At 33.8% G+C, this 23,861-nt stretch overlaps 1 protein-coding gene across 2 annotated transcripts; it reads right to left on the reverse strand.

The window, feature by feature from the left end:
- Nucleotides 1–2,551: 2,551 nt before the first annotated feature.
- LOC101260313 (O-fucosyltransferase 27) lies at nt 2,552–13,262 on the reverse strand. Of its 2 annotated transcripts, XR_002027302.3 has the most exons (11): nt 12,834–13,242; nt 11,829–11,913; nt 10,891–10,961; nt 10,726–10,814; nt 10,132–10,375; nt 9,285–9,397; nt 9,122–9,212; nt 8,887–9,015; nt 8,026–8,576; nt 3,457–4,031; nt 2,552–2,730 (listed from the first exon to the last, which is right to left on the reverse strand). XR_002027302.3 is itself a non-coding variant. In XM_004234654.5 (10 exons), the coding sequence occupies exons 1-10, from the start codon at nt 13,047–13,049 to the stop codon at nt 3,563–3,565; spliced, it is 2,058 nt and encodes a 685-aa protein (XP_004234702.1). In that variant the 5' UTR covers nt 13,050–13,262; the 3' UTR covers nt 3,128–3,562. The 2 variants fall into 2 exon arrangements, 1 of the variants encoding a protein (XP_004234702.1); XM_004234654.5 differs by lacking the exon at nt 2,552–2,730 and having other exon boundaries at nt 3,128–4,031; nt 12,834–13,262.
- Nucleotides 13,263–23,861: the final 10,599 nt, after the last annotated feature.

The raw sequence follows: 23,861 nt of genomic DNA on the forward strand, positions 1-23,861 counted from the left end.
TTGAGAATGGCATCAAACGATGTACCTAAGACTGCTTTCAGAACTCATTCAGGACACTATGAATACTTAGTGATGCCTTTTGGCCTCTCAAATGCACCAGCTACTTTTCAAGGTCTAATGAATTTTGTCTTTCAGAAATATCTCAAGAAACATGTGCTTGTTTTCTTTGATGATATCCTGATTTACAATAGACTATGGAAGATCATGTTAGACACTTGAGATCTGTTTTTGTAGAGATGGTGAAGCATCAACTTATAGCTAAGGAAAGCAAGTGTTTCTTTGGGGTGCAACGAATTGAATACCTTGTCCATTTTAATACATCTGAGGGAGTGTCTACATATCCACAAAAAGTTGAAGCCGTAAGGAATTGGCCTATACCAAACACTCTTAAACAACTAAGGGTTTTCTTAGGGTTGGTTGGGTATTACCGGATATTTATCCAGGGTTTTGGCATGATAAGCAAACCATTGACTGACTTAACTAAGAAGAATAATTTTAGATGGTCAAATACAGCGCAGACAGCATTTAACATACTTAAGACTACATTAACACAGGCCCCTGTATTAGCATTACCTGATGTCACCAAGACTTTTGTGGTGGAGACAGATGCTAGTGGATATGGAATAGGAGTTGTTCTTATGCAGGAAGGACATCCTATAGCTTTCATCAGTAAAGTTTTATCTCCCCGACATGCTGCCCTATCTGTGTATGATAGAGAAATATTAGCTATAGTCCAGGCTGTAACTAAGTGGTCTCAGTACCTGTTAGGACAAAAATTCATCATAAGGACTGATCAGAAGGCTCTGAAGTTCCTTATGGAGCAGAAACTACACACAAATTCTCAATTGTTATGGTTAACCAAGTTGATGCCATTTGACTATGCGATTGAATACAAAAAAGGAGTTGATAATAAGGTCATTGATGCCCTTTTTTAGAGTTTCTGGCGCAGAATTATTAGCTTTAGTGGTGTCTCCTACTGGACTGATTTATTCCAAGCTATAGTAGATAGTTGGTCTTCAGATGCTGAACTTCAACAACTCATTTCAGACTTACAGACAGATCCCACTACTCATAAGTTGTTTACTTGGTACCAAGGTCGCCTAAGAAGAAAAGGAAAGCTTGTAGTTGGCAAGGATCAAAGTCTTAGGACTGAGATTATGACATTATGGCATGCAGGTTCTCAAGGAGGTCATTCAGGTGTGGAGGCTACACTAAAAAGGCTTCTCACTTTGTTCTATTGGAAGCATATGAGGACTGACGTAAAACAGTTTATTCAAAGGTGTGATGTTTGTCAAAAAGTTAAGTCTGATCTTGCTGCATATCCTGGCTTACTACAACCTCTTCCTATTCATGATGTGGTTTGGTCACAAATTAACATGGATTTTATTGATGGATTACCTAAATCCAATGGCTATGAAGTGATATTGGTAGTGGTGGACAGGCTTAGTAAGTATGGACATTTCATTCCTCTTAAACATCCTTATACTGCTCAGTCGGTTGCTCAGGTGTTTTTTGATAATGTTGTTAAGCTACATGGCTTACCTGAGACCATTACTAGCGATAGAGATGTTATTTTCTTGAGTTCATTCTGGCAAGGATTATTCACCATCCAAGGAGTACAACTTAATACTTCTACTGCCTATCATCCTCAATCTGATGGACAAACTGAGGTGTTAAATAGGTGTTTGGAGACATATTTGCGATGCTACTGTCATGAGGATGCCTCAAATTGGGTTAATTGTTTGTCAATGGCTGAGAATTGGTACAATATTTCATACCACTAAGCCATTCAGACCACTCCTTATGAGGCCTTGTATGGTCGACCACCACCTCTCCATTTACCGTATCTGCCAGGGGAATCATCTTCAGCAGAGATTGATAGTACATTAGTTAGTAGAGAACTAAAGTTACAACTTCTTAAACATCATCTGAGTAGAGCTCAACTGAGGATGAAACAACAAGTTGATTCTCATAGGAGTGACCGAAATTTTAATGTAGGGCATTGGGTTTACTTCAAAATCCAACCTTACAAACAGACCACTATTTCCAACCATACTTCTCAAAAGTTGGCTGCAAAGTTCTATGGTCCATTTCAGATTTTACGGAGAGTTGGTCCAGTTGCTTACACTCTTTTATTACCCAGTTCTGTCAAAATACACCCTACTGTGCATGTTTCTCTCTTAAAGAAGTGTTATGAAGTGCCTACACATATTTCTTATCCTCCTACTATTGATTTGGCTAGTCCCCATTGTCCAGAACCTGAGTTAGTGTTGCAGGGAAGGATGGTCAAGCGGGGTAACAAGGCTGTTGCTCAAGTGCATGTCAAGTGGTGTGGTTTTTCTGCTGATAATGCCACTTGGGAATTTGCTACTGTTTTGAAGACCAGGTTTCCGTTGTTTGATCCTTGAGGACAAGGATCTTCTATTGGGGGAAAGTACTGTTACATAAAAAAGAGATTCCATTTATTAGTTAGTGATAAAAGTAGTTAAAGTTAGTTAGTTGGGCACATGAAATCAAAATAATTGAATTAGTTAAAATGAATTGAATCCATTTCAGTTGTAATTTCAATTCTATATAAAGTGTAATACAATTCTATACATGATATGAAAATACACAGAATATTCTTTCTCTTTCTAATCTCTCTTCCTATTCTTCTTCTTCTTTCACTATTAACTGTTTTCTCAAGATATCCTGAAACAGTTTTTCGATCCTCGAATTCATTGCGAATTCCTGCAATCGAGTAACAATTAGTCACCTTTGGTAGCTGAAAAATGCAATAGACTCAGAGAGAATGTCAAGGTGCTCAAGAAGTCCAAAGAGGTGGTGGCCAATATCATGGACATGATTTCACTTTATGATGATTATGGAAGGGCCTAGATTAACAGTGAGCAGGGCACTCTGTTTCCATTCAGCCAATGTTCCTAGTATTTAGTTTATCTCCTAACGTTCATTTGGTTTAGAATAATCCTAGGCCATTTATAACTTCTACACTACTATCCAGCAAACTTGGAACAAAATACAAATATTGTTTTAGAAAGGGTCCTTACTGGAAAGATCTTGCAATAAATCAAATTATCACATGGGGATGAACTAACAGGAAAGTTCCTAAATTAGATTAACTAACATGTTTATATGCTAATCAGTCCAAAATACAGGACCTTAAAAATATCATAAAAAGAGCAGAACCAATAGAGTTACAACCTACTACAATCCTACTCTCATCATGTGGAGTGATTGTGTGAATATTTTTAACATCGACAGTGCATAGAACTTAGATTTTTTCCTGTTTAACTGGCTCTACAGAATTATGTAAATAATTTACACCACCAGCTTCCATTTTGTATCCAAATTATCAGAAATCAAGTGTCACCCTTAACTACAACTGTTTCTTCTGTGAAAATTGGATTCCAACAATCTGAAATGTCAGTTGTAGCATCTTTTGGTAGCTAAGCTTACCTCAAGTCGTACGAGCTTCCCTAGTCTGCATGTGTTGTTAAAAAGAACCCGATGCAGTTTAGCAAGAGTTGTTCTTTCCTTTTTCTGACTAGTTGGTTCTCTTTTCCTATCTTTCTCCTCCTTCGAGTTCTTCTTGATCCTCCACAAAAGCTTCTTCTTTGTTGCTAATGTCTGTGCTATCACCTTCTTGATCGCCATAACCCAGCCACAAGAACAGATTCGAGGAGGCCGAATCATCTTTGTCATTTTCCTCTTCTGTTTCTTCCCTTGATTGAGAAGAAGTGGGGGCATTCATCCAAGAAGGGCATTGGTCTATTTGTCCAGAAAACACTGGAATATCATATTTTGGCATAGGGCTTGAAGTGTTGATTGATCTCTTCATGGAATCATTTGCAATGCAAGAACATTCAGGAACTGGAAATGCAAGAAAAGACTGTGATTTGGAGATTTTGGATTCCTCCAACAATCCATCGATTAAACTTCTTCTTAATTGTTTGCGCAGTGATGTTATCCAGGTGTGATTGGGTTGATAAAGAGTATCGCGAATCTCCTCAAAAAGTTTGGCAATTTCTTTCCTGCATTAACTCAGATAACAACACATCAGAAACCTGTCAAGGAATATGTTATCCTATTTGTGTTACAACTAAAATTTCTCCAAATGGTGAAGGCAAATATGGAGATCTAAGTAGGTTGACATGCAGGTGACTTTGCAGCCAAAAAGTACGAATTGGACGACAAGCAACTATGCGCTCTACTAGCACAGACCTTGGTGCCTCTCCATAAGTTCCATTTTACACACTAAAGACACAGTTTCTTTTGGCTGTTCTCAGTCATGGAGGTCAACTAACAAGTGAAACCCACGGGACTTACCAGGTCTCATATTCAAACATATTTTGTCATCAAACATGGATTTGTGTCAACTATTCAAACTTACCCCATCTCATCAACACAACTTTCCATTGGGCATAATGTTACATTTAATATATGAAGGAACAAGGGATTAGTGCAATAAAGCCATGAAGAGTTGCAGTTCTAGGCTTCTAGCATACTTGAGTATTTTGATAAAAGGAATAAGAATGACCATAGATTAGAAACGTTGAAGAAATGTGGACAGCTGAGGTTAATAACAAATTCAGATTCAATTACTGTTAGGAATCTCCTTTTGAACTGCAGTAAATTTAATTTTACTGCCTATGTTTTAAGTAAGACTTAATCAATTAGTTGTTAGTCATGCTTTCCTATTATTTAGGAGTTGTTTAGTGAATGATAGATCATGTGTTATTATTTTTTACTTTTCATTCTAGGCTTTTATATATATAATCTGAAGTATAAAAAAAAAAAAGCTCTTCTGCTTTATTCTGTTGTCTTCCGTCTTTATGTTTTAGGTGCAGATTTTGATTTCCCTGTGTTATTTAGCATAAATAGGTTTTTTAAAACCATCAATTACATCGTTTTACGATTCAATTCAGAGTTTAATCAATGGTTCGCAGGTGAGCTACAGTGCAAGTCATGTCACTAAAGCAACTGCGGTTGCTTGCAAACGCTGGAATATAACTGTCCCACCCATTTTTTTGAACCACACGCCATTAGAGAAAACTTCCAATTTTGCAAAAACTGAATGTTTCTCTAATGGAATTTGATTGAAAAAACTCCATAACATTTTTACAGTGCTTGCAAAAACTGGAAAAGAAAAATAATTTTTGTCTTTTACATCCAAATGCAGGTTTTCACATGTAATACCCATTATAGTTACAGTTCAACTAACTAGCATACTTGTAGTATTTTGTGTTTGAGCTGAGAGTGAGAACAAAGGAGGATTTTCATTGCAAGTATTATGCACGGAATGGTCGATGTTCACAAAATTCAATGCTGAATACTGATGAAGAGCTGAAGTGATACACAGACTGATGAAGAACTCGGTTCCTTCGATGTCAGACCATCAAATTGATGTGATTGGATGAAGTAGCAGCAGATTTATGGAGTATGTTTTTTAGCTCTTTTTGGCCTCAATATGTCATGCCTAAGAATATCAGGAATGTTTTGATAAGCTGGAGTTTCTGGAAAGTTGATAGCACCATCAAGAGAATGAAGATGATACGTGCAGTCATTTTTTGGAGTATCTGGAATGAAAGGAATAGAAGATGCTTTGATGGAATATCAACTACCTAGTACCAACCAATCTTTAAAAGCTAAATTGCCTCATGTTTTTGTATAGTTGGGTTTATTTGTCCCCTCTAGATCCTCTGATTCATTTCTGAACTTTGTCAGCTCCCTGAGTCTTAACTAACAATGTAAAGAAGAGCTGATCATTTGCTACTAAGCGTTTGTGACTATTATGCATCTACTTGATGCCTGCAATAGAAAAAATTACTCATAAAAAAAAGTAAGTGTGATAATGAGAACCTTATCATTGGTATTCCATTGGGAAAAAGAAGTTCAAGGAGCAAAAATCTGATTATCCAGATGATCAAAATTGAAGAAGGCAAGGAGAAGAACTGGAGAACGTCACTGCTTCTCTCTACAAAATTACTTGGACACACACACTTATAAACCTTCCTTCTTTTGACAAACGAACTTATTTTCAGGTCACCCTTTGAAAACCAAGACCAAGCAGTGTTGTGACTGAATTAATAATCTATTTGGTTTGGTCGGTATGGATTAAAAGGATGCATCAAAATATCTTCCATTTTGGCATTGATGTGTTCTTGAGTTAGGAATAAATACTACTTTTCTCTCATGAAGATTCTACTAAAAGCAGTTGCTTTTTTATGATACCAAAAAGGGGAAAATTGAGTTCACTAAAATACTACATAACTCTATAATCATTGAGGAAGAAAGAACCTGGTTCCTAACTACTGACACTGTAACAGTTTGCTGAATGAATAAGGTCCTTGAAGCAAGATTTATGAGTGAACCTGGTCCTTGAGAAAATATGATATGGATCTGAGCAGTTTTACATAACCTAGCCTCCTACCGATTGCTATGAGCGAAAGGTTAGTCCCAGAGAAAACTTAGCTAAGAGCTTCAGATCTTACAAGTCCTGATGATAAACATGACGTTGGTTCTTAGGGAGAATATTTGCACCTGAGTGCACATACGACTACAATGAACTGTTAAAGTTTTTGTTGTGGGATGTTATGACTTTGTCATCATCAAATACGGGGAAATTGCTGAGCTGAGAGTGTCATGAGCTAGAGAGCTACATGTGTTGGAGAGAGCAATGTAAGCTAGAGAGCTACATGTGCTAGGGAGAGCAATTGAGCTGTGAGCTGTGAGCTAAAACTAATTCGAGTTGAATCGGGATGTCACAAAAGGTTGCTACTCACTCCTATATAAAGGATCTAATTGATGCTTGTGAATATATTCATATAAAGAGAGAAGAGAGCACACATCAAGAAGATCTATTTGTCTTGTGTGAGAGCGAATCAATGGGAAACATTGTAAATAACATGTTCCTATCAAGTATATCCACAAGAGTTATGGGTTGTCCAGTTGATTTTCTGTGAGTTTTTAACCCCTTAACAATTCTTAATTGATTTGTATTAGGTGTTGTTTAGTGTTGTGAGTTGTTGAGTCAGAGTACAGGCCTATAATTGAAGCACAATGTAGAGAGGGAGAAGAGTAGGTGCTACAATGGTTAGCTCCTCTGATGCTCTAGTGATTGGCATCTATAACCCGTGATTTTTTGACTCATCAGAGGAGTTTTTCCATGTAAAACCTCGAGTTGATTTTGTTTAAATTCTGCACTTCACTTCTTGTCTAGATACTGAATAAGGGTGTCAGGGGCAGCATAAAATAACATCTTGAGTACAAGAAAAAAATGACCATAGATTACCGAAGTGGATGAACTGTAGAAGACAAATATTAATGATAAATCCAAATTCAGTTACATCCTTCTGCAATAAAACTGCCCGAGTTAAACCAAAGGACGTGCAATGAGCTATAGAGAACTTAGGATGTGTTCATTTGTGAAAGAAAATCTTTTCCATGGAAGTTGTTTTTTGGGAAAATGTTTCCTATGAAAATAAGTGGGGTTCTTCCTCTTTTTTTTTTTGTGTTCAGTACGTAAGTACAAATATTATTATCTTAAAAGCATTTGTATATAATCTACATAAAAATTATGGCAGGTGTGAGTGGGGGTAGGGGTGTGGGGTGGGGTGGATGGGGAAACAGGGTTGGGTGAAGATGACGTGTGTTGGAGGGTGGGAGGCCGAAATTAATGTGGAATGCTACTTGTGGAACTTGTTTTCCCTACTTCCACTAGGAAAGTCATTTTCTCATTTTTAAGGAACTTGTTTTCCTAGAGAAAATATTTTCTAAAAACTTTGAACAATCGAACCTGAGAAAACTGAAAAACATTCTCCATACCGAACACACCCTTAGTTTCACAAGTAACACCAATTATTTTTGTAGCTAAGTTGTTTTAGTCAGTCATGAAATAGAACCAACTTTTAGCCATTTACCAACCCTGGCCCTAATTTAGGAGAAAAAAAGAAGTTTGAGTATAGAGAGAAAAATAAGAAGTGTGGATAAATGACCAAAAAGAAAGTTAGCTTCAGAATACATTACCTGTCCAGACCATAAGTTCGAGATGCAGGAAACTGATACAGTCTATGACCCACAACCAAACTAGCAAGATTTGGGTTTCCTTTACCGTCACGGTCAAATCCAGTGATGAATACATCTGCTTCAGTGCAAACCATATAGTCAATTGCTTCCCACAGTAACCGATGAGCATTAGTTCTCAACTCCATGATGGTACTTTCTGGCTCATCATCACTCTCGGCTACCCAACCCCACCAACCTTCAACATTGTACATCTTCGGCCGTGCTGGGGGCGGTGGTAGTGGACGAGGTCGTGGGCCAGAATTTTTCCATGCCTGTGATCTCCTGACCACATTATCTGAAGGTGGAGGTATTGAATATTGGTCAACAAGGTTTGCCTCCTGACCATATACTTTATCCCACTCCAGAGGAGAGCTCAAGGAAGTCCTATCAACAACATTCTCAAACATAGCATGCAGTGGAATTAACTTCTTCACCCCACCAAAGACCTCTCCGCCAGATATATAAATGATAGTGTCGGATGAGTAACCATATGCTCGAAGGAGAATACCAATCTGTCAGAAAATTTACTTGATTAAATATTATTTCATTTAAATTTTTCTCAATATATACATATATATTATAATGAATTGTGTTTCTCAATACATACCTACCCATGTCTTAACTTAATAAGGTAATACCGAGACATGATGAACAAATGACAACAGCATAGACAAGTCTCATCGTATGAAAGGGGCGATTAACATGAAAAGCATTAGATAAGTTGGTCTTGAAACTATTGCTAGGAAGGACGTCACAAGTACACATTTAGTAATACAAGAATTCATGGGAAGAATTTATATTAAACTGAAGGATGCAAGGTACCTCTTCAGGCATGAGAGGACACAAGCCATTACGATATTGTTCTGCTGAATCTGAAGAAAGATTCCCTTTCAGAATTCCACGTTTTATCATCCATGCACGCCTGTGCATGATGAGTTCAGTATGTACATCCTAGAGGAAAAATATATGGGCAGAACATACGTCAGACACAAGACAAATAATATTTGCAAAGCCCAACCTTGATTCGCCATATGATGCTCCCAAGTTTTGAACATACCTGAAAAAGTTCTGCACAACCATAATATGCTAAAGCGTCTCTGGTCATCCCCGGATCATAGGCAATAAATGGTTGTCCTGAAGCTTTTATTCTGCGAGAAGACAAGAAATAAGCATAACCAAAAACAATCTTCATTTCAATGAGTAAGAAATTAGTAAGTTACCTATTCAAGATTTTAATAGCGAGATTTTGGACCTCCTCTCTGAACCGTAAGGCATGAAAAGCAACCCTGCATCTCAGCTTTTGATACTCCACAAGTGGTGGAGGCAGGATAGACTGACTCATACACAGTAAAACACGACAAGTCAAAATGTGAAGAAACAGTATGGTCAGAATGGACATGAAGAGAGGATGCATAGACCATCAGAAAAGAAGAATGAAGTAATAGGACTGCATATTCAAAAGAAGAAAACGTGTCAAGCAGTATTCCAACAATAAATATGTTCAAACCAAACAGCTACAATATTTCCAATTAATGGATGACACATATTTACAATACATTATCTAAAAAGATAAATTGAACTCAACCTTCTACAATTTACAGTACTCTTTCTGCAAAGCATAATGTTCCATAGTTTTATAGATATGTGACAACTATTGGGTCTTGGAATACTAGTATAAAGATGAGAAGTCAGCAAACAATTACTTTACTAGAGATACAAGTTTAGGAGGTATATGCTTATGTAGATGATAGATGATAAGTAAGAGTTGGTTATCAAAAAGAAAAAAAGGTGAAAAAGAAAAGAGTCACTATTATGCTTCCATTTCAAGTCAAACTTGGTTGCATGATTGCAGAAGAGCTTGTGTAATAGAGATGTAAATGATTTCACCTCTTCCAAAAATATGATTCTCCTACTTTATCGAATTGGATGTCCTCGTAAAACTTCTTTTGAAATAATCCACATTTGTGAATTCTAATGCAACAAACCATTATAGTGTAATATTATGATCTTAAAAAGAATGTAATATCCAAGGGCATATTTATTTGAAATAAAGGTAATGGATGTTACCTGCAAGCATCCACCACTATGAACAAGAAGCTCAACCACAGAGTGCTTAGTCAACATAGGAAGAACATGGTGCAGGTAAAAATATGGGGATGCCCCATGGGGAACTTTAAATGAAGGAATTTCTTTCTTTCTCCTCGCTCCTTTCAGATCTTTTGGAAGGGTTTTTACAATTTTGACATCTTTTGCTAGTGCTGCTATGAATTGATCCTCATTATAGAGGTACGGGAAACTCTTGAACTGAGTGCTGCAAAAATGAAGTAGCAAAATGAATAACGACTTAATTGAGCAGTTTAGCCATTTTGCAGTTGTATGTAATATAGATAATCATTCCATCAATATTTTAAAGTGGACTCCATATGTTGAGCTCTGAAAGCAATAGTATGTATTGGCTATTCTGTACATTCTGCCTTCACACTCATAAGGTTATCAATAAGACTATCTTCTACTGATTAAAAAAAGTTGAGAGCTGAGGCTAATGTCCCGACATTTTTCTCTGTTTTTTTTAAAAAAATAAGATATCTCATCTTTATGGAAAATAGTCTAGTATCATCAATTTTTGCATTAATTCTCCAGGTTTAAGAAATTTGACAGAACCTTATTCCTTTGCTGCTAGTGGTTGATTGGATCTCTGGAATGACCAGGGTAGCGTTGAGGAGTCTCGTAACTACAACAACATCAGAAATCTGCCAGACAATTGAAGCCTAATAAATTACTGGAGTATTTAAAAGCAAGCCGATTATGCACCAGAGGATACCTTACCGCATTCCTAATCTCATGGAAACCCCCACGTATCTTGACAAAGATGAATCCAATTGATTGCATTTCAGGAGCTGCAAAAAGGCCACGATTGAAACAAATAGTAACAAGTAGAAAAAGAAATGGAAAATACCAAGCACAGCAGAAAATGTCTACTTCAGATTTTTCAATCATTTTATTCCAGAATGGATGTTAAAAGTTACTAAAGAAGATGTGTGAAGTTGGCCTAGCCCCAGATCATATTAATCTAGTAAAAGGATTGGCACTGGATAAGAAATGGCGAATTGCAGCATATGCAAGAACTCCACTATGAAAATATCAAGGCAGATTTCAGAAGGTCACAAAATGGATTACAGAAATGTCAAAATATCTTATGGAGTTTACAGTAAGTTCATCTAGAAATACCAAATATTACTTACCACGCTCCACACATTTAACTGTTTAAGTAGGTTGCTTAAAATTCACTAACTTAAGCAGCTGGAGAGCATATTGATTCAAGCAAAACGCTTATCACTTGCAGAAGATTTTCTAAAAGCAAGTCCACATGCCCCTTGTGAAACAGAAACATATTGCATATGGAACTATATAGATGAATGAATATAATGCAATTGTCCTCAGATCTAGTTGACAGCTTAATATTTAAATCAGGTTTTTATTAGAGTTAGGAAACAGATAAATGAGATGTTCGTCTTTATTTGAATGAAGACGGATGAACACACTTGGGCCGGAAACTGATTAGTCAGGGAAAATATGGTCCTTAACTCGATTATTTCCTAAAAGTTATTGTACCTCACAAGTCACATTAATTGGTTGATCAACAATATCTCAACCTTGAACCACAATTATAAGTAATTGGTAACATTACAATTTCGCTAAACAATTAACAAAGACTGCTATAGCTGCATGATATAGAACACAAAAAATATGAAGGTGAATCTAACCTGCATAATCTCCACTCTGATTTGCAAGAGGATGTAAAGATTCAAAATGCCTAACTGGAGCCCATAGTCTCCTGTAAGATGGATGCTGCATGAGAAGTGTTGCATCAGTAGCCAACAAGAATACACATAATCAATTAACCATTCAGATCCATCAGCCCCCAGCCAAAAACAAGAGTAAATGAACTATAGCTATTTTCATTAACTCAAGCAGGAGAATGCAGCAGTCTAAAACAGGGAATTGAAGCTAAAGAAAAATTATAAAATTAAAACAGGAAGAACTAAAGATGAGATCTTGGAAGGGGTTAAGCCTGTATTGCTCGGACCCTCCAATTGCTGCCACACCCTGTCAGATTCTACAAATTGCATTACTTTTGGAGTATCCGGCACGCACTGCTGCCACACCCCTGTCAGATTCTCCAAATTGCATTACTTTTGGAGTATCCGGCACGCATTAATTGACATTGTTGAAGAATCCAAGCAACATAGGTTTGATCACACATTACATTATCAGACCCACAAAAAGAACAAACTAAGAATATTACCATTAACTCCAACAAGCAATTGCAGCCATCTAAAATAGGGATTTGAAGTTTAGCATAAAATGTTTAAAAAATCAAAACAGGAATAACTAAAGATGAGATCTTGAAGGGATTTAACCACATTACATTAGCAGACACCAAAAAGAGTGTAACAGGAAACAATTTTTTTTACCAATAACTCAAGCAAGCAAATGCAGCAATCTAGAAGAGGGAAAGCTAAAACAAAAAAGTTAAAGAATCAAAACATGAAAGAACTAAAGATTAGACTTTTGAGGGGCTTAAGCACATTACATTGCATCAGCTGACCCCAAAAACAAGAATAACATGAAACTAATTTTATCACCATGAACTCACAGCAAGAAAGAGCATCAGTCTGAAACAGAAACTGAAGCTAAAAAAAAGTTCAAGAAAATTAAGAAAAATGACTAAAGATGAGATCTTGGAGGTGTTTAGTTAAGCACATTACATTACTAATGGAGAGATCTGACTTCTTGAATTTAGGCATCCATGACATGATTGTAACTGAAGAATGGTACTCATAAACAATCCCATATGTATGTTTAGCTAGAAGAAAATGGGTGAATAAAGAAAGAATAGATAGAACTAGCCCAGCTAAAGCAACCAACTTCAATTTAGACTTGAATAACATCTTCCCTTCATTTTTCACTGACACCCACTTCATCTTGTTGCTTTGCACAGCCCCAATATCACAAAAAGACAGAATTGGATAAATAATTTGAGGATATATGGGTTGTTCATCAATAGTTGTATAGTACTAAAAGATGATGAAAAAGAACTATTTGAATAATTGAGGGCTTGAGGAAAATGAAACGACAAGTCAAAGTCAAGAGATTCAAGAGAAGATAGATAGAGACAACTCAACCGCGTATACAATGTTGTTATTACAATTGCTCAATGCTCATTCATAACTAAACAGGCGCGTGGAGAGCCTCACTTTGTTTTTTCCTTCACTATTTATAAGTCTTTTCATAGGGGTGTACAAGTCAAATTGATCTGATGAGTTAAATCCGATTGAAAAATTAATTTGTGGTTTGGTTTTATTAGTTTGGTGGTTTAAAAAAAAAGTATCACTTTTGATTTGATTTGATTTTATTAGTTTGGTGGTTTAAAAAAAAAATTTCACTTTTGATTTGATATTAAAAGAAAAAAAGTCAAAGCGAATTCAAACTAAATCCATATGTAATTTTTTAATTATGGATAAAATATTATTTATAATCTATTTTATTGATATATTTTAGTTAGTTTATAGTTTTCAATTTTATATATTTTATTAGGTAAATCACATAAATAAGCTATATTAAATAAATATTTATCATTCATGTTAATATAATTTTTCTAATTAAATATAACATTTTTTTGAAATTAAGAAAATTGTACAAATATAACATTTTTTTGAAATTAAGAAAATTGTACAATTGCTTATCTCTTTCACTGTCCTTTTTTTCTCTTCCCTCGCTTCTTTTTTTATTCTTCGTCTTCGTCTCTTTTTCTATCATTATTTCTTCCTCCTCTTCTTTCTTTCTTTTTTATTTTAAAGTTCTTCTTCTTCCTCTCCGAAATTCTCATATAAATAACTATCTTGAAATTATTTTTACCCATATTTCATTACTTTTATCCAAAAATATGACGAATAAAGAAATGGAAAGATGAAAAATTGTACAAAATCGTATTTTTAAGTAGAAATTTCAAATATCTAAAATTACAATAATAATAGTTCTCCATTGATGGTCATTGTAAAGTTTCAAATTTTGAGTTTATTATTTGAATTTTATGAATTTGTAATTAGTTTTGATAGGTTGTTCCTACAAATAATTGAAATCTTTTGAAATTTATATCTCAATTTTAAAAGGATTTGGTTAAGTTTATAATTGATTTTAGGAGAAATATTAGATTGAAACTCGAAAAATGTGAAGTTTATGGAATTGTATTAAAGTTGTATGTGTAAATTTTGTATATTGCATTTTATACGGTAATATTATCAAGTTATGGCTTTAGATTTTCAATTTCCTTGTGTAGTATTTAATATCTCATTCTATAGCATTTTATTTATAATTATATTGTTAATTATAATTTATTAAAAAGAAACAGTTAATTAAAAATTAAAGGGATAAAGTAATAATGGATAATTAATGTTAATAATTAACACACTGACAACACCAATCATGGAACTTTTGCTTTTTTATTAATTGCTACATTTAATGCATGTAGACACGTTTGTGAAAATGAATAGTTGTACTTTTTACGGAGTTTAATTAAAGATAAATATATGATTAACACGTTTTTAGGGATATTAAACATTTTCAAATTATCATCATTGTTTTATCTCTAATTAGTTAAAATAATATATATTTTTTTAATTAATTCATTAAAAAACATTGTCAACCAAGTAATAACACATAATATTTTCATATTTGCATTTTCAATCAAATTTTGATCAACAAATCACCTAGATATGAATTGAACTAGGTCTAATTGATTAGGAATGATCTTGACCTAGGAAATTGGAATTGAACCTATATGATCATGTATGACTAAAGTTGTATTCTAATGATCTAATTGAATAAATTAACATGTTATTGAGTATGAATCATGAGGGACTAAATGTAGTAGTCATTTGTAGGGCTTATGGCCAATTGATTGCTAGGGCTTTGGGGGTGTAGTCATAATAAGACATGAACATGATTAGGAGAAACAAGTTCTCGCAATAGATGAACCCTAGGTTGACTTAAGAATCTAAAATCAATCAATGCATGGTAGACTAAGATTAGCTTGAATATGAATTGTATGGTCACTTCTTGTGTAGTAGGCTTGGTGAGACAACACCAAGGACATGGTAGCTTGAGTTGAAATACTCATGATAGCTTGAGATATTAAGGTCTCAAGGGTAGCTGGAGATGTTAAAATCTCAAGGAGGCTTGAATTGAATTACTCATGGTAGCTTGAAATGGTGAGTCTTAAGGAAGCTTGGGTTAGATTACTTATGGTAGATTTAGGTGTTGAACTTCATGTTAGCTTGACTTGATTTGGTCAAAACCATTTCATGGTAGCTTTAGGAGAAAGGCCTATACTCTTCTAATGGTATTTTGATTTGAATGTAAGGTTTATTCATGGAATGGCTTGAGATAGGTTTCTAATGGTAGCTTAGGGTTGAGGATCCATGCTCCCCTAAGATTAGCTTACATCGACATGATTGGTTGCATGGTGGTTAGGATTGTTATATCCTTCCTTAGTTAGTTTGGATAGTATGATGAGATGATTTCCATGGTAGTAGGTGTATTATGGTAGAAAGTTGAGCTTAATAGACAAGAATGCAAGACAAGTTAGCTTGGAGTAGGTTAGTCTAGAGGAGTACTTAGTATGTATGGTAGTATGGGATGCTATTTATACATGACACAAGTATGACTTGAAGCTACCTATGACATGACCATGATGTATGTTTATCTTGGGTAGTGTTATAGTTGCTCTCTATGACATGATTGACTTAAGATGATAGTTCCTTGTCAATATGAAGTTGGTCTACTAGGGACTACTAAAATGAAAGGGATTAGAGGTGACTTTAAGACATGCTTAGTGTGTGAGGTAGAATGGGATGCTTCACATACATTACACAAGTGTGCTTTGAGGTGTCCTAAGGCGTAGTGCTCATATGATATGATGAACTTAGGTCTTAATTATGAAAGTGGGCTATGATCAAGAATGACCAAAGAGATGTACTTAGCTTTGGCAGTAGTATGAGATGCTACCTTAGTCTTGCACTAGAATACTTGGAGGTGGCTTGTGAGGTAGTTCATTTGAGTAAGAAGGACGATGATTTAAGTATAAACTCTTATATGCTTTAATATGCTTATGAGATGTTTGTGTCTTTATCTCTTATGATTATGCCAATTATTGATTAACCCTTTGAGATATCTTATGTTTGGATGATAGTTTCCATACTTAGTATATCTTACTAAGGCATATTGCCTACATTTTGTCCATGCAGGGTCTTGAGGATTTTGAGTTGCTTTAAAGGGGTAGAGTTTCCGAGGATTGCAACGAAAGAAGATTGGTGAGTCCTCATAGCATCCGAGGCCATCACTACTATGTTGTCTTTTATACTCTTTCATGTTTAGACCTTATGGGTTGTGACCCAAGACTATTGTACTCATGATGTCATATATGGTTTTTGAGATGTATGTTAGATGTTTTATGAAATGACTTCCGCTTTATGTTTTGAAAGAAAAATTTTAATTCCGAGCTACTTTTCGTATATATGCATTGAAAGATGTCTAAGAGGTTTGTACAAGACCTTCAAGAGGTCAAGTACGTTGTGTTGCGACCTAAGAATGTCATAACTGCTAGGGTGTACATGCGGATCGTGACACCAGGTTACGGGTTGGCTTACCTACTGGCGGGTTATAGTAGGTGTCATCATGACTAAAGAAATCGGGTCGTGACATGAACTTTATATTCTAGTTTGAATTTGTATGCTTACTTTATTGATTCCGTGTTGGGAGTAATGCGAATGAGGAAAATAGTTTAAATTGTCCACTTACTATATCAAAATGAATAAAAAGGGAATGAAAATTTAAAAAATCTATATGTTGATGATATGAATTACCTTGATGTAATTATTATTAGTTGATTGATGAAATGCTTGAAAACATGAATTTGGACTTGAATTGTGTGAATTGTTGTATCTTTTATGTGGTGTGATATTTCTTGTGCTCTTTGATCATTGAAAACTGTGATGAAACATGTGATGATCTATAATGCCGAGGTCTTATCGATGAGTGTTGTGATGTCGAGGTCTTTACCGGTGAGTGTTATTATGCTAAGATCTTTTTCGGCGAGTTTTATTTGATGAGGTCTTTGTTGGTGAGTTTTATTATGCACAGGTCTTTGCTGACGAGTGTTATTATGTTGAGGTCTTTGCAGGTGAGTGTTATTATGCAAAGGTCTTTGCTAGTGAGTGTTATCATGTTGAAGTCTTTGCCAACGAGTGTTAGTATGCCGAGGTCTTTTCCGGAAAGTGTTATTATGTCGAGGTCTTTGCCGCAAGTGATATAGAGTCGATGGAAAATGGTTCCAGCTAGTGATGATCATTGTGACTTGATACACTTGATGCTTATGTGTGACTTACTTGTTAATTGAAATTGATGTGCTTGTTATGTGTGATTGAACTGCTTGTCATTGAGATTGACTAATTTTCTTTGTTTGGTTTTAAGTTGTGATGTTTGAACTATCAATGTTGGGCTTGTGAGCGCATTATAGAATTGCTAGATTGAGCTGATTTATTTGCAGGTTATAGGTTAAAGAGGTTCAATTGGAATGTAAAGGTATTCAATTTCTAACTAGTTGCTTTATTTAGTAGGTTGCTTGTTGGGTTACGTGTTGTTGATACTTGATGAGAAAAAAGTATATCATATCTAATTACATTATTATTTAAATTAAGTACTAAAAATATTATTTTTCTTTGCAGAACATGTCTTGATTTAATAAGAAAAACATCAAACAGGAAAAATATGCGATACAGAAATTCAAGTACTGATTTTTCTATCGAAGTCAACATAAACAAAATGAAGATAAGAACATATGAAAATGTTGCTATTGTCAAATTAGAATGAGAAAACTATGAGGTAGATTTATATGAAGTCATAAGCTTAAATTTACATTAGTGTCATAACATGATTTCTATAAATAGAAATTTCAGTTAAGCAGCTGGTGGAGAGGGAGCACAACACTTTCAAATAGTTTTCTTCTTCAACTTTTTGTTTTATGTTTGAAATATTAAAATCGTGATTTTAATTAAGAAACAAAATTATTCCTCATGAACATTTCTTCTATTTTCTTATTTAACGGTGAGAAATATTTTGGTTAGTAGTACCAAACTTAATATGGAGTAATTTTATGTTGTATTGGAAAAATGATGAATCTTGATATATTTATATAATTATAAGTATTACTCCTAAATTTAGCGTAAATGAGACTAAGCTTTATATTTGATTTTTATTCGTTTTATACTTAGATGATATTTTATTGACTAAAACATATCTATTTTATATACATATTAATAAATTACTAATTCTCTAATGAGAGAGGCAGAAGAAGTAATACTATTAATTAAAGTATTAATTAGATTGTTAATTAATATTTTGTGGCATCTACCCATTTTGTGTTGTAATTGATTCTACACTCAATTGTATTTGAGATAGGCAAATAGTGTAAAAATAAGTTATAAGAAGTAATTAAGGTAACCGAAAGAGACTTATTTTCTGTTATAATTGATTCTACACTCAATTGTATTTGAGATAGGCAAATAGTGTAAAAATAAGTTATTACATAAATATAATTGTAAGAAGTATTTATACTTTTTATGGGAAATATAAATTATGGAATAAAAAATTATTGTGCTTAGAAATATCAAGTGAAGTAAAAATCTCAATAGCTTTCAATCGATTTCAGAAAATAAGAAAGTTACTTTTTGTATTTACAAGGTATTAACTAAAATTAAATTACCATTCAACACTTCCTAAATTCTCCCAAATATCAATTAGAACAAGAAGCTATAGAATAGATAAATCAATATTTGTGGGTTCGACATCGTTTTATACTATAATTTGATAAAGCATACTTAAAAACACCATGAACGTCTGGAATGTCACGATCCGAGCCTACACCCTGAACGTGACCGACACTCAGAACTATTGTTGGACCCAAGCCCTCATCTTGTCTGACCACAAGCGGAAGATTAACTAAAGCATACATAAGCTTATAACTGAATTAAATACAATAAACTCAAGTACTCAACTTTACAATAGTTTGAACAATACTCAATAGTTAAACTCAGTTTGTAAAAAACAACTCAAAGAAGGTATATACTAAAAACTAGTTGTCCATCTATGAAGCCTCTACTATTACAGAAGGATATCGGGACAAAATCCACGACATCTCAAAACTACTAACTGTAAGGTAAAGGTGAAGTCCTCCATAATATAAGGAGGCTCACCAAAGTTACTGAAATATCACATGACCTCAACGAAATGTCTATTGATGATCTTAAATACCTGTATCTGCAGTATGAAATGATGCATGCCAAATGACATGAGTACATTGAATTTACAAGCATGTAAGGAGAATTCTACAACAGAAATATAAGATTGATCTGTAAAGAAAAGAACACACTTACCTATTCTCAAACTCACCCAATTCACCCAACTCAACTAAAGAATAAGATACTCAACTCAGAAATAAGGTACTCAACTTCATGAAACATAGTTCAACTCAACTCAATGAAATAGGGCTCAACAAATAAATAGAGCTCAACTCAACAATAAGGTACTCAACCCAGTGAGACATAGTTCAACTCAACTCAATGAAATATGACTTAACTCAATAAGGTACTCAACTCAATAGGAAAACAACATTAAAAATGCAATATATGAAAAACTTTTACAACAATAGATAATAACTCAATTGTATGGAAAAATACGATAATAACTCAAATGTATGTGAAAATACAATTATAACTCAATTGTATGTGAAAGTATAATAATAACTCTTATTTAGGAGATTCTCTTACCGATAACAATCATTATGAGCTATGCTTAACACCCCCGATATATAGTGACCTAAACTAGAGCTAACATGTGTTCTCCTAATAAAGTTAAAGCGAAAGACTAAAGTCCTAAGCTAATATCCCTAACTTAATACTAGGGTTTAATACCTAAACATGTAGGTAAGACCCTCCCCCCCAAGGGTCCTTGATGAGTACCCAAGGGAAGGTCCAAAAATCTGTCCAAAATAGCTTGGACTCACGAGGGGCCATCTGCTGAACGTGGACTGATTCATGCCTCGTGAGTGGGAAGCGTGGGTTGAGACTTAAGTCTCCTCAAGATTCCCTCAGACCACCCTCTCTGACCAAAACCACCGAATGCAGAGGACAGTCCGTGACCCATTCACGGTCCGTTGATGGGGTCCTTGGACCATACATACAATTTCTGTGTGGGTCTCGGCCAAGGGAGGGGTATAAGTGGGTAAATTCCTGTTAAATTGTTTAAGGCTAAAACACTTATAATTAGTTAGTTTAAGTTTATTAAAGTATTTTTTAAGCAATGAAAATAAGTCTTTTAACTCTCACAACTCACAATTCAAATTGAACCCTCTTCCTTCCCCCAAAAATAGTCTGTCTCTAAACTCTATTGAAGAATAAGCAAAAAGCTCAAGATTAGGGTTCAAGAACAAAGCTTTTCACTTCAATTCTGTGGGTAAACAACAATTAAGGTATGCGAACTTCAATTTATGGAACTCCTTCCTCCATGAAGCCGTCCAAATCTACTTTCTAAAGTTAGGATAATGTTCAACAATGGGTTCATCATGAAAATGGTTTTATTATGTTAATTGTCCTATTTTATGGTGACTGTGATGTTTAATGATGGATTTTATTGTGGAAAATCCCCATGAACTGTGTGTTTTCCCATTTCCCCAATTGATATACTTTTGTTTTACTATGTTTAAGGGTTCAGTTGATAAAACATTTAGTAGATGAGTTTATGATACAAATATGTACAAGTATAAGGGTCCTCTTTTGAAGGATTTTTTCATATAACCTTCAATTTTGGCTATTGCAGAATTACATATATTTAATTTGATGGTCTTATACTAATCATATCATATATTAGTAAAAGAGAAACCCAATGACCACATATTAAATATATTTCAAGAATTTTGAGGGTCTAACATAATCGAATATTTGAAAATTAACTTTCAACATATTTTATTTTTCTGCTTTCTAATTCTTGAGATTTAATGGATGATGAGGTTCAACCTATTTCTGCCCCCGTTTCCTCATTATCAAAACAATTAGATCTAAAAGAGAATCACGAAATTTTGACAACAAATGATTCATTTTGAAGAAAAGTGTCTTGCCAGGTACATCATTGAATTAAGATGGTTGAAAGAGGCCTTCAATATTGGATGTAATACACACAAAACTATTCCTCTACCCAATTTTATCACAACTGATAATAAGCATTAAAAAAAATAGTTTGTTAAAACGATTAAGCCAATAACATATTGTTTTACTTAATCATCTATAATTTGACCAAGGCAATGGTCAGGAAAAAGAGTATATTATATATAGTATCAAGTCTAAGATATCTTTATAATGTACTTTGGACATAACAAAATCATATAAATACCATGGCAATGACTTTTAAATTTGTGGTGCCTCAATCCAAAAATCACTCCAACCAAATCATAAGATAAATATAGACAGAATAACAACAACAAATTATTACAATCTTTTAAGATTGTTTTATATCGATATTATTGAACAAACAATATATTTTTATGAAAATTGTTTTATATCGATATTATTGAACGAATAATATGTTTTTATGAAAATTATTCCATTCAAGTATTAAAGTTAAATAGAATATATTCTCACAAGATAGAACAATTTATTTACCAGTGTATTGCTACCTAAAATCATGCTGTGAGTGAGCCATTCAAAGGACAATAAAATACACTAGAATTTGTTTGTGCAAAATAAGAAGTTCATAAACTTCGATCTTGAAAAACAAGAGGAAAACCCTATTAATAAACAACAAAGGGTAGTGTCAAAAAGTGTCTATTGTGTCTTATCGAAAAAGTTACAATTCTTTGAAAAAGTTATAAACTTTATGAATAGTCATAATATTTCTGAAAAGATGCAACCCTTCATAAAATTCATAATCTTTCGAAATGTTCGCAACATTTTTGAAAAGTTGCAACCATTTGTAAAAGTCATAACCTTTCGAAATAGTTGCAACTCTTTAGAAAAGTCACAATTTTTCAAAAAATTCACAACTCTTCATACAAGACAAAACTCATTATTTTCCACTCAGGTCTATTAAAACTCAACAAATAATTTGGCCATACTACATTAATTTATTGACGACTCTCCCTATATATACAGTCGAATGTTTAAAGTCTTCCGTGTCATATTCATTTCTCTTTAATTGAATATTAATTTATTCCCGAAAAAGCTAATAAAAAAATGAATCTAAGTTGCCTAGAATATTTTTTACTTCCTTTCTCAAAAATTCGTTTATTCATTTATTACTTCGTGGATTTTTTACTTCATTTTGATCCGACGATTCAATTTACATTGTTATATCATTCCAATAGATCTGGATATTTGTTATAATAATAAGAATAGTTTTGAGTATGTTTAAAATATCCCAAAACTTTTATTATTTTCATCCATTGAATTGTGATTAATCGTGAATCGACTTAGTGTACTAGTAGAATATGTTATATATTGTCAGCTAAAATTCATAATATACATCGTATAATCTAATTGTGAATCACTTTTACCTTTATTCTTTTGAAGTGCAAAACTCGCATCTATTGGAGTTTGTCAATATTAAAATTCAAACACTTGAACTTGTCACGTACCTTTTCAATTTAATGAAACTTGAAAATGCTTAACCTTGTGGAGTTCTAAGGATTTTTATACTTAAGATAGATGCAACAACTTTAGGGTCTATCATATCAAAATTATTTTCAAGCATACACTTAGTAGCATTTTTGAAAGGTTATACTGATGATTAATATTCTATCAGCATACAAACAAATAATAATCGTGTAATTTGAAGTGTCTTTAATGTACGCACATTTATCACATTGTTTAAGTACTTGTTTTCATAAAATTACTTATCAGGTTTGCATACTTTTTTTTCTTTACCATGAGCTACAAAGTCCTCGAGTTGTTCCAAGTAATTTTTTTCTTCCAATTACCCCTTAAGAAAGTTCTTTTCACATCTATTTGAAGACCATATACCACAACTACTTCGATTAACATCGAAATGGATGTAATCCTACTTACGAGTGAGTATGTATCAAAATAATTTCTTTGTCCAAAGCCTTTGACGACAAGTCTTTCTTTATACTTGTCAAAAGTTTTATTAGCTTTTATTTTTCGTTTGAAGATCCACTTTGAAATCAAATGTTTATCTCTTGGAGGAAGAACAACCAACTCTCAAGTATGGTTGCTCAAGTTTGAATTAATCTTATTATTGATAGCCTTTTTTGTCTATAGAAGATATAACTTCTTTGAATGTATGAGGTCATTTTCAAGAAGAAATATTACAAAAATAGATCTGAATGAAGTAGATGTCTTTTGAAGTTAATTACGCCTTGGAATCTATTTATAAAACATATTCTTCCTTGGTTCTTAAAGAGTTCGTTTAGACCCTGCACTAGAAAATTCAAGTCTAATTTTATATAGTTTCATGTGTTCAAAGAACTCAATGTTATCTGATTCAATTATCATATTGTCATGCATATCTGGATGTACAAACTTATGAATAAAAAATTGACATATTTTACTACTTATAGCATATCTAATAAAAACAGTGTCCACAATCGCAGGTCCTCTTTAGATCTTTTAGAAAATAGAAATCTGAACTTTGTCTAGACACCACCACATTTTGAAATATTTCAATTTTGG

This window comes from Solanum lycopersicum, chromosome 3 (assembly GCF_036512215.1).
Source record: "Solanum lycopersicum chromosome 3, SLM_r2.1".
Classification (NCBI taxonomy): Eukaryota; Viridiplantae; Streptophyta; class Magnoliopsida; order Solanales; family Solanaceae; genus Solanum; species Solanum lycopersicum.

What these genes read in the sequence shown, in the direction of transcription:
- LOC101260313 (XM_004234654.5), bottom strand. Translation starts at nt 13,049, where the DNA reads ATGAAGTGGGTGTCAGTGAAAAATGAAGGGAAGATGTTATTCAAGTCT. An exon ending in ATAGTGGTGGATGCTTGCAG is followed by an intron (nt 9,398 to 10,131) that starts GTAACATCCATT and finishes TGTATGAGTCAG; the next exon opens with TCTATCCTGCCTCCACCACT. An exon ending in GTTGTGCAGAACTTTTTCAG is followed by an intron (nt 9,016 to 9,121) that starts GTATGTTCAAAA and finishes TTTTTCCTCTAG; the next exon opens with GATGTACATACTGAACTCAT.